The following is a 12,006-nucleotide window of genomic DNA, read 5'->3' as shown; positions in this document are numbered from 1 at the left end:
TAGAGTACCTTTTGGGTCTCCACCGAGAAAAGGTCAAGAACCCTTCACAATCACCACGATCGAAGTCAGAGACAATCACTAATCTCCGCTCGACGATCCTCACTGCTCCAAGCCGTCTAGGTGGCGGCAACCACCAAGAGTAACAAGCAAATCCCGTAGCGAAACACAAACACCAGGTGCCTCTACATGCAAACACTCAAGCAATACACTTGGATTCACTCCCAATCTCACAAATATGATGAATCAATGGTGGAGATGAGTGGGAGGGCCTTGGCTAAGCTTACAAGGTTGCTATGTCAATGCAAATGGCCAAGAGGATGAGCTTGAGCCGGCCAAATGTTATTTATAGACACCCCCAAACAATAGTGCCATTGGTTCAATTATTGGGCTGACTGTGGGACGACCAGACGCATCGGTCATGTGCACCGGACGCATCCGGTGTGGTGATCAGATGCATCTGGTCACTGTGTCCAGTCAATTCTTGACCGCCACATGTCCAATTCAGACGAAGTAACCATTGCCATCCAATGGCCCTCTCTGACGCGACGCATCAGACGCACTGCAGTGGCCGACCGGACGCAGGAGGGGCAGTGTCCGGTGTGGCCGACTGGACACAGGAGGGGCAACGTTTGATTGAGTCTAGAGAGCTCCTAGAGCCGCTCAACTCCGACCGGACGCGTCTAGTGTGGCCAACCGGATGCAGGAGGGGCAGCGTCCGGTCGAGTCCAGAGAGCTTCTAGAGCGGCCGACCAGACGTGCCCCTACGTTCGGTCCTCTCTAGACCAACACCCGTGCCCCATGTCACCACGGCCTAACGCTAAATAGTGATTGCTCAGCGTCCAGTCACTGCTACAAGCTAGAGTTCGGTCACCTCAGCAACTCTACCCATGCCTGGCCAGAATACCAGACATGTTCAATATAGATATCGGACGCATCTAGTCACGTCAAGAACACTACTGCCTAAGACAGTACCGGACACGTTCGATACGCATGTCGGACACGTCTAGACACCCTGTGACCAGCGCAATCAACTCCTTTTGAACTCTATCTTCTTTATCCTTGCTCAAATGTACCAACCACCAAGTGTATCACCATGTGCACATGTGTTAGCATATTTTCACAAATATTTTCAAGGGTGTCAGCACTCCACTAGATCCTAAATGCATATGCAATGAGTTAGAGCATCTAGTGGCACTTGGATAACCACATTTTGATACGAGTTTCACTCCTCTTAATAGTATAGTTATCGATCCTAAATGTGATCACACTCACTAAGTGTCTCGATCACTAAAACGAAAAAAGCTTCTATCAAGTTTCACCTTTGCCTTGAGCTTTTTGTTTTTCTCTTTCTTCTTTTCCAAGTCCAAGCATTTGATCATCACCATGCCACCATCATCATCATGATTTTCACCATTGCTTCATCACTTGGAGTAGTGCTACCTATCTCATAATCACTTTGATAAACTAGGTTAGCACTTAGGGTTTCATCAATTCACCAAAACCAAAGTAGAGCTTTCACGCGGGTATCTCCCACTCGTACCTAGACGCCCTACTCTCTCCTCTCCCCGAGCTATTAATACCCTGGCTGGGAGCCATCATCATCGTAGCCACTTGCTCCCCCCATCAGCAACTAGTGTTTCCGGTGCCTCTCCACTGACCACCTTGTCGCCGATTGCTGAGATCCAGTCAAGTGCCGCGTTTGCCTCCGCTTCGGGAACAGAAGCTTCAGGTGCACCATGGCCAGCTCACCGCACCTGCTCCATGAGTGCCTGTTTGGGCACTCTCCGCTGTGTCGCCCTTTCACCCTGGCTCTCATGTCGAGCTGGACTGGCCAGGCCAGGGGCAATTGGCAATCCCCCCTGACGAACCGTCACTCTAGGGCTTAGGCCCCCTCCCCCCCTACTAGGGGGACCCACGCCTGCTCTCCTCCTACGAATCGCCATGGATGCAGCCGCTCCCCGGTGGTGCATTTCTCCAACAACGTCCACTTGGGCCCAAGCCTGCCCGCCCTGCCATGCATCGTGAGCTGACCCCGTTCCACTACGGCGGGGGCAGCTCCCCCCCTCAAGCTATCGGTTCCTCCTCCTCCATCAATGTCTATGCCGAGGTCCACATGCCCTTCGTGGACATGGAGCCTAGCCGTTGCCTTGCCTTTGCATACATCGAGCCTGCTAGGGTAGACCCGGGCCTCTTCATCCGCCTGGCCCTAGAGTGCTATGGTGGAGACCCCCCCCCTTCACCCTGGCCACCTCTTACCGCAGGGCCATGGTTGTCTCCTTCCGCCACCCCTACTTTAGGGAGGCCACCATTCATCGCTCACCCATCCGGATGGGCGACACCACACTCATGCTGGAGCGCCACGAGGACGTGGACTTCCGCTACATCTGCCACTAATGCATGCTCATCGAGGTGGCCACGTTTGACTTCCCGCTAGAGCACTAGATGCTGGAGCACATCACACTGGCGTTCCGCACCATCGGGAACGTTTGCTATGTCGACCCCAACTATCTCCATGGCATGGACTTCACCTCTGTCTGTGTCCTCCTGATGGACGACCTGGACAATGTCCCTGAGCGCCTTCTCCTCCACAACTTCGACACCGGCATGGCCGCTGTAGTCTGCCTTCGAGTGGTCGACTTCTGGGCCCACCCGAAGGGCACCCCTCCCCCCACCGCGCATGTCTTCCACGGCCCTAGCAACGATGACGGCCTAGATGATGATGGTGTCACCCCTCCACATGAGGTCTGGGGCTCCGCGAGCACCTTCAGCGTCCCCCGCTTTAGCAATGGTGGGTCCTCGGTTGCAACCTGTAGCCTCTTCGGTACCTTCGGTGGCTCACCTCTGCCTTGAGGAACTTTGTTTGTAGGTCCCCTCCGCCGTCGGCTCCTGCTGCTTTGCCCCCGGCCATCATCGTGCTTGGTCTCCCTACTCTGACATGCCCCGCCACCCCTCCTCCGGCTCCCATGTGGGCTCTAGCTCTAGAGATCGAGGAGGTGGCTCCGTGCAGGGCCCCCCGTTCCTGCCTCCCCTCCCTAGAGGACCTCATCGTGGAGGAGGAACATGAGGTTAGCATCAGGTGTCGCCGTGCCCAGCGCAAGCACACTATCGACAGCGCGCCCAAGATTTGCCGGAGCCACCGCCTAGCGGCCAACAAGAACCCCTTCTATGAGGACGACACCACCATGGCGACATGTGTCCAGGTCATGAAGCTTAATCTCTCCAAGGCTTCCTCTGGCATGGCCGCTGCTCTAGAAGCCTCGGGCATCCTAGAACGCCCACCTCTTGCACGCATTCCCTTCACGCACCTTCGTCGCCTGACTCATGTTTGTGGCATCGACCTACCGGCTGATGCGGACATGGGTGTGCCCACCATGGGGTGATACATCCCTAGGATCCTTCTCAGCTGCCTGTGCTTTGCCACCGAGCCCACAGCTGTCTCCCATCGCCAAGGCATGATTTCCCTTTTCATGTTGTTGGGTCCGAGCTCCGGGGTGGCTCGTGTGCTGTGTTCACCCCCTTATCCTGTGTGTGTGTGTGTTACCTTGTCAGGGTTTAGAGGTGGACCTCGTCATGTACACTCTCAACTGTTTGTGCTGTTAATCGAGTCCCATTCATGTTATCCTTTGGTGCTGCTTGTCTGTCATGCATAAGACAATCTCTCTTCTCACTTGGAACGTTCGTGGCCTCGGCCAGGATGACAAATGTGATGATGTCCTTATGGAGCTCATTACCGCCTCCGCCACCATTGTTGGCCTACAGGAGACCAAGCTTTCCTCACTCACTCCTTCTAAGGCCCGCTCCTTTCTCCCTGCTCGCCTCTCATCCTACATCTCCAAGGATGAAGTTGGTGCGGCCGGTGGCATTGTACTTGCCTGGGACCCCTCTATTTTTTATCTATGCAGCTCCTCCCATAGCCCCTTCTCTATTTCTACTGTTCTCTCCTTCAAAGTGGATGGCAACTCTTTCACTTGTACCTATGTGTATGCCCCTACTGTCCACACTGACAAACCAGCGTTCCTAGCTAACCTCGCCCTCCTCCCCCCTGCTGGCGATCACCCATGGGCTGTCTTCGATGATTTCAACCTCACCTATTTCCCAGATGAAAAAAATACAGATGCTTTCCATGCTGATGAGGCCACCAGTTTCAATGCCTCCATTCATGCACTCGCGCTGCTCGAGATCCCCCTTCTCGAGAGGCTGTTCACCTGGTCCAGCCGCCGCGAGTGACCGACGTTGGTCTGCCTTGATCGTGTGTTTGTCAATGATGGCTGGGACCTCATGTCCCCGAACACCACCCTCACTGCTTTGGACCCGCACCACGTCTGATCACATTCCCTTACTTGCCTCTATCTCCACCAGACTCCCTAAATCTGCTTGCTTCCATTTCGAGAAATTCTGGGTGCACAGGCCGGGGTTTTCAGGTGATGGTGACCACAGCCTGGGGAAATCTCCCTTCCACCTCCACTTCTACCCCCTCCCTCTGTCAGCACATCAAAGCCTACCGCCGGGAATGCCGCAAATGGGCAAAAAACACCTGAACCCCAGATCAAAGGGAACTTGATCTTTGCCTACTTGTCGACTCCCTTGATCTTCTTGAAGAGTGTCGCTGTGGCGGGTACGACCCCAGATACTCATGGCACACCACATGGGCTACGCCCCTAGGGGCGGCCTAGCCCACAAGACGAAGCCTTGTGGGGCATGATGCTGCTCGGTGCCTCCCGCAAGACATCGGGAAGTTATCCTGAAGATACTACGAGATCTATTAGGATACGTTTGATCCTATGATTCATATAATCTGTTATTACTTTCCGGTTATCTCATAGATCTAACCAACTTGTAACCCTACCCCCGGACTATATAAGGCAGGCAGGGACCCCCTCCAAACTCACGCAATATCATACGATAGCCAATACAATCCAATAGACCATAGAAGTAGGGTATTACATCATACTGATGGCCTAAACCTGTCTAACTCATGTGTCTCTGTTGCCTTCTTGTTCTTGATTACACGCATCTCTGTCGATCAATCTACCTTCGTGGGATACCCCTCGAAGAACTACCGACGATATTCTGTCGACAGTTGGTGCGCCAGGTAGGGGTGTGCATGTTGTTTCCATGTCAAACAAGATGGTATGTTCTGCAAGCTCTTCGTCCCTCCCATAGCCCAGCTAGATCTTCATGGTCGGATCGATCTCATGGATCATCAACGCTGACGGAGTCGGAGAGCTCATCGAGCCGGTGCAGATCAATACTGCGCCGATCACCCCAACAACTGTGACTGCAGATCTGATCTCGGAACCACTTCTAGGGTCATCTTTGCCAACAACTCACCACCCGCTCCCCCTCTACCAAAGGAGGCGAATCAACAACGACGATATGATCGCATCCATCGATCAGGTCGGCTAGAAGCTTGTCAATTGCCTCTCCATCACAGAATCAGCTCTAACCACTCTGGTTCAGCGCCGATCACCCTCCGATCTAGATAGATCGGAGGCTGCTTGGGAAACTCTAGGGGTTATGTCCCTACCCTTCGACTTACCAACATCGCCGCCGCCTATCAAGATGCCCTAAGGGGCAAATTCACCGACTAGGTGGGAGATATCCATCCTCTCGCCGACCAGATCGCCGACCAGCCCTCGCCGGCAGTCAACATGCTACATGTCGGCCGATGCCCCAGAGCATCCCTCCAAACCATCTTGGAGGAGAACCTAGATTCTAAGTCCCAGGGCTCTATGGAGACTGTCACCAAAACCACCGCCGAACAACTTCCTTTCCCTCCTTTCCGTGGGGGTGCAATCTTCAACGTTAGCGTTGACAACGCCCCACGGGAAGGGGAAACTAAGGAGGACCACGCCGCCTGCGTCAATAGGAACGTCAAGCATGCACAGCGCCAAGCAAACAAGGCTACCCTTGCGATGGTCGAGGCTCAACTTGACTTGCAAGGAAGGCCATGCCAACTCCAACGCAACCTCGACGACGAATTCGTCCATTATGATGGCCACGACATCTACAAGACCCCAAGCACCAACCTGGCCATGGCCGCCAACGAGCTCGCCCGGCTCCCACAGACATCGTAGGTTGCCAAGGTCGCCGCCATGCTTAAAGCGGCACACTGCCAGGTCAACGAGATCCGCCAGGATCAGAGACCTTCATACTCCACAAGCTCGATTTGTTAATCCGTGGTGTCAAGATCTGATCGTCGCCCAAGCCATTTCGCTGACCAGCACCGCGACAATAGGCAACCCCTCCAGGAGGGAGCTAGGGGCAACTACATCGAACACCCTCGCCAACACGACCAGGAGGTCAACCAGGATGTCCGAGTCCACCTCAACAATCTCCGAGACACGCGATGATGTATCGACGAGCGCCGTTTCGGTCGCCTTGAAGAAGAAATACGCCGCCATCAAGAGTATGAGCAAGAGTTCAGTAACCTGGACTCAGCTCTCGAGCCGCTCAATGCTGGCAATGCTGCAGATCATGGTGCTGACAATCCCGAAGGACCCCCAGCATTCAAGAGGGCACTTCGAACACTCTAGTGTCCCTGTGGTTTCAAAATCACTGGGGTCAAGCCCTATGAGGGAGGGATGAACCCCACATAGTGGCTATAGGCTTACGCCACTGCTATGCACGTCGTCGGAGGAGATACCAGTGTCATGGCGAACTATCTTCCTATCATGCTCACACTAACCGTGATGAGCTGGTTCACAAGCCTTGCCTCGGACTCCATCGGATCCTGGGAAGAGCTGAAAAAGGTCTTCACCGACAACTACATGGTTACGTGTACTTGGCCGGGCACCAAGCATGATCTGAACCGCATCTATCAGAAGTCGTCTGAGCTCCTCCGTAGCTATATTAGACGCTTTTCTGAGATGAGGAATTCTATTCCTAACATCACAGAAGCTAAGGTCATCACCGCCTTTATCCGAGGACTCCATCACCGCGACCTTCACTCTAAGTTCAATCGCAAGCCACCCACAGGGATTGGTGAGATGATTACGACCGCCAACCAGTACGTCGATGCTGAGGAAGCCGAGGTGCGCTTCAACGAGGATGTGGGCACTCATTGCCCAACTCACTGCAGCGATGATCACCCCGATGACCAGCGCCACAGCGATCGCCGCTATGATGACCACAGTCACCATCGGGACAGTGGCCGTGATCATCCAGAAGGATCCAAGTCTGATCAATATCGCCACCGCCAACCAGACCACATCGTCGCTGTTGTTCATGAACCTCACACCAAGCGCAACTATGATGAGCAGTACAAGAATATCCTCGATGGCCCATGCCCTCTCCATAAGAACGCCAAGCATAAGATGAAGGACTGCCTTGGTTTGGCTAAGGAGTTTCAGGTAAAAAAGTCGAACGATGACAACAACGACGGAGCCGGAGGCTGCCGACCACCTGGGGGCAACAACAATGCCTTCTAGGATCATGACAAGGTGGTCGCCACCATCTTTGGGGACCTCGCCTCCACCAAGAGTAGAAGAGAACGGAAGCTCGCCGCCCGCCGGGTGCTCGTCGTCAATGCGGAAGACGCCGTCGCTAACCCCGGCTATCACCCCTGGTTCGAGGTCCCCATCACCTTCAGCAGGACCGATCAGTGGGTGGATATTCCTTACATAGGGCATTTCCCTCTTGTCCTTGATGCAACCATCCAGAAAGTGCTTTATAGAAAAGTGCTCGTCGACGGTGGGAGCGCTCTGAACCTCCTCTTCATCGAAGCCCTAAAGGAGTTGGGGCTCAGGATAGGAGATCTCACATCCTCCGACTCCTCCTTCTGGGGTGTGGTACCTGGCAGGGCATCCAAACCGCTTGGAGAGATCATCCTACCAGTACAATTCAACACGACAAGCAACTATCGCATCGAGCACATCAACTTCTATGTCACCGACTTCAACACCGCCTACCACGCCATACTTGGTCGGCCAGCTCTGGCCAAGTTCATGGTTGTACTGCACTATGCCTATCTGGTGATGAAGATGCCTTTACCTATAGGAGTCCTGGCCCTACAGGACAACCTCTCCATCGCCTACGCCTACGAGGCAGAGAGTCTCGCTCTCGCCAAAGCCACCAACCTCTCCATCTAGATGGCCAACATGGTCTCCGACGCCAAGATGGCGCCCGTCGATGACCTGGAGATCCCAGCGCTAGAGCCTCCGCGTGCCTCCACCAAGTCCAAAGAAACCAAGGAGGTCGGCCTTGGCCTCGACAACCCCTCCAAGACTATGAAGATTGGGGCTCACTTTGATCCTAAATAGGAAAGTGCGCTCATCTCCTTCCTAGGTGCCAATGCCGATGTGTTTGCTTGGAAATCTACAGACATGCTGGGGGTACCACGGGAGAAGATCGAGCACTCCTTAAATGCCTCGTCGACCGCCAAACCAATCAAGCAAAAACTACGATGATTCACGCCAGACAAGAATGAGGCTATTAGGATAGAAATAAAATGGCTCCTAGCTGCCGGATTCATAAAAGAAGTGTATCATCCTGAGTGGTTAGCAAACCCTATTCTCATTCAGAAAAAGAATAAAGATTGGAGAATGTGTGTTGATTACACTGATCTTAACAAACATAGCCCTAAAGACCCCTTCGGTCTACCTTGGATAGATAAGGTTGTAGACTCCACCGCCGGCTGCGAATTGCTCTCCTTCCTCGACTGTTACTCCGGCTATCACTAGATATTCCTCAAGGAAGACGACCAGATCAAGACATTGTTCATCATGCCTTTCGATGCGTACTGCTATACCACCATGTCCTATGGACTCAAGAATGTCGGGACAACATACCAAAGGGCCATCCAGATGTGCCTCGATCAACAGATAGGCTGCAATGTCAAAGCTTACATCGACGATGTGGTCGTCAAGTGCAAGACCGCCGATAATCTCATCGCCGACCTCGAAGAAACGTTCGCCAACCTAAAAAGGTACAGATGGAAATGGAACCCTTCAAAGTGCATCTTTGGAGTTCCATCCGGCATACTCCTGGGTTACATCGTCAGCGCCCATGGCATCGAACCCAACCCCGACAAGGTCTCCGCCATCACCAACATGAAACGGCCAATGTCCATAAAGGATATACAGAAGCTTACAGGTTGCATGGCTGCTCTCAGTCGCTTCATATCATGCCTCGGTGAAAAGGGACTACCTTTCTTCAAACACCTCAAGGCCTCCGAGTGTTTCTCCTTTTCAGAAGAGGCAGACACAGCTTTTGAGCAGCTCAAGTTGTTTCTAACAAAGCCTCCGATCATGACAGTGCCTTGGCCAGATGAAACTCTACTAATCTACGTCGCCGCCACTTCTCGCGTCATTAGCATAGTTATCATCGTCGAACGTGAGGAGGTCGGGCACGCCTATAAGGTGCAACGTTTGGTCGACTTTGTCGGCAAGGTCCATAATGAGCCCAAAACTCATTATCCTTTGGTTCAAAAGCTGCTATACGCCATTCTGATCACGTCGCGCAAGCTCCACCATTATTTCGAGTACTACAAGATCGCCATGGTCATCGAGTTCCCTCTGGGGGACATCCTTCGCAACAAAGAGGCCAATGGCAGTATTATCAAGTGGGTTGTTGAGCTCGACACTTACTCCATTGAATTCAGAAGTAGGCCTACCATCAAGTCACAGGCGCTCGCTAACTTCATCGCTGAGTGGACCGAGATCCAAAAACTCATCCCTGCTACTTGCCCCAAGCACTGGGTGATATACTTCGATGGCACCCTCAACATCAACAGACTCTGAAATGTTCCAAGAACCCATGCTGGTGCTAGCATTCTATCCATTACACCGACCAAGGATAAACACTGATACGTTCTCTGAATACATTTTTCGGCCTCCAACAACGCCGCCGAATATGAAGCATGTCTCCACAGACTCCGTATAGCCGTTGAGCTCAGCGTCAAATGCCTCATGGTATATGGGGACTCCACGCTAGTCATCAACCAGCTCAACAAAGACTGGTCCTGCTCCAGTGAGAAGATAGATGCATATTGCACCGAAATCAGGAAACTCGAAGGGAAGTTCTACGGTATCGAGTACCACCACGTGATATGGGATCAAAATCAGCTCGTCGACCACCTATCTAAGATAGGCTCTTCTCATGCCATGATTCTACCGGGGGTCTTCGTTCAAGACCTCTTTACGTCATCTATTAAGGAAGAGAAGGAAGTTTAGGAAATTCCCCCCGCCGAGCAGCTGGTACTTGCAGTACCTTCGTCGGCCACCGACTAGAGGGAACAGCTCATCAAGTACTTCACCAACGCTGATGTACCCACTAACAAGACTGAAACCGGATGCCTAATCCATTGAAGCAAGCATTATGTACTGGTGGATGGGAACTTGATGAGGAAAAGTGCCAAGGAAGGGATACTGCAGAAATGCATCACCCAAGAAGAGGGAGTGAAACTACTTCTCGAAATTCACTCTGGTTCCTACGGCAACCATGCGGCCTCGAGAAACCTAGCCAGCAAAGCTTTCTGAGCTGGTTTTTACTAGCCCATGGCCATCTCTGATGTAGAAGACCTCGTCCGACGTTGTGAAGGATGCCAATTTTTCGCCAAGCAAATACACGTGCCAGCGCAAGAGCTATAGACCATCCTAGCTTCATGGCCTTTTGCATGTTGGAGACTGGATATGATCGGGCCCTTCAAGCCAGCGCCAGGTTGTTTTCGGTACATGTACGTCACCATTGATAAGTTCTCCAAGTGGATCGAATACAAACCATTTGTTTCGACCACTGCAAAGAAAGCAATCGAGCTCTTCTAAGATATCATCCACAGATTCAGTCTCCCAAACAACATTATCACCAACCTCGGAACTACATTTACTGGACATCATTTTTGGGACTTCTACAAAGACTGATGCATCTCCATCAAATACGTCTTCGTTGCCCATCCTAGAGCCAACGGCCTGGTCGGACGGGCGAACGGCATGATCCTTGATGCCCTCAAAAAGAGGTTATATCAGAAAGAAGAAAAGCATCTGGGTAGATGGCTCAAAGAGTTACCAGCTGTGGTCTAGGGACTGCGCACTCAAGCTAGTCACAGCACCGGTGTGTCTCCATATTTCTTGGTCTATGGCTCAGAAGCCATACCACCAACGGACATTGCCTTCCAAGCACTTAGGGTGGAACATTATGATGAAGAGCAAGACGCAGTTGTTCGGACAAAGGACATCGATAGGGCTGAGGAAGAATGCCTGATCACCTGCATCCGTATAGCCAAATACCTAGAAGGCATGTGGAGATACTACAACCACAACATCAAAGGTCATTCATTTGCTGTCGGCGACCTCATTCTCCATAGAAAATAGAAAACTGAAGGGATGCACAAGCTCTCCTCCCCCAGGGAAGGGCCTTATGTGGTCAAAGAGGTTACCCGACCAGGGTCTTATCGACTATGTGACTTGGACGGAATCGATATCCCCAATTCATGGCACATCGAGCACCTTATACGTTTCTATCCTTGAAACGCTCCAGATATGTATTCTCCACTCCATGATGAATGAAGTTTTGGTCGCCATAACTTGTCTCCATTATTTCTCCATTACAGTTTAATCTCCATTTGCGGTCGCCAGCTCTAAGCTATTACTTAACAAACTCCAATACGTGATCTCCACAAATGCTCCACCATGTTTCTCCATATCTCCAAGATATTTCACTGACCACCGAGCAGCACATGTTCTGTTCTGTGCTCTATGGAGATGACCTAGTCTTCGATCTCTCCCTACACATGCTACGGGCTCCGCGCTCTGCGTTATGGGTGGTTGGCTATGGTTTCGTGGTCACGCCTGTTCCTCCTACACGTGCATGGGCTCCGCGCTCGACGTTATGGACTATGGGCTAGCCAAGGCCAAGAGCTCAGTAAAGTACTAACTGCTCAGACGCCACTTATATTACGTATATCTCCATGTTATTTCACCAACCGCTAAGCAGCACACATTTTGCTCTGTTCTCTATGGAGAAGACCCAGTCTTTGATCTCTCTCTACAGGTGCTACGGGCTCCGCGC

At 52.2% G+C, this 12,006-nt stretch overlaps 1 protein-coding gene across 1 annotated transcript; it reads left to right on the top strand.

The window, feature by feature from the left end:
* Window positions 1-3,642: 3,642 nt before the first annotated feature.
* Window positions 3,643-4,227, top strand: LOC136469678 (uncharacterized). Its single transcript, XM_066467775.1, has one exon. The coding sequence runs from the start codon at window positions 3,643-3,645 to the stop codon at window positions 4,225-4,227; it is 585 nt and encodes a 194-aa protein (XP_066323872.1).
* The last annotated feature ends 7,779 nt before the right edge of the window (window positions 4,228-12,006 follow it).

The sequence above is a fragment of the Miscanthus floridulus genome, chromosome 8 (genome assembly GCF_019320115.1).
Source record: "Miscanthus floridulus cultivar M001 chromosome 8, ASM1932011v1, whole genome shotgun sequence".
In the NCBI taxonomy this organism is placed as follows: Eukaryota; Viridiplantae; Streptophyta; class Magnoliopsida; order Poales; family Poaceae; genus Miscanthus; species Miscanthus floridulus.
This window is presented reverse-complemented; position numbering and strand designations above follow the sequence as displayed.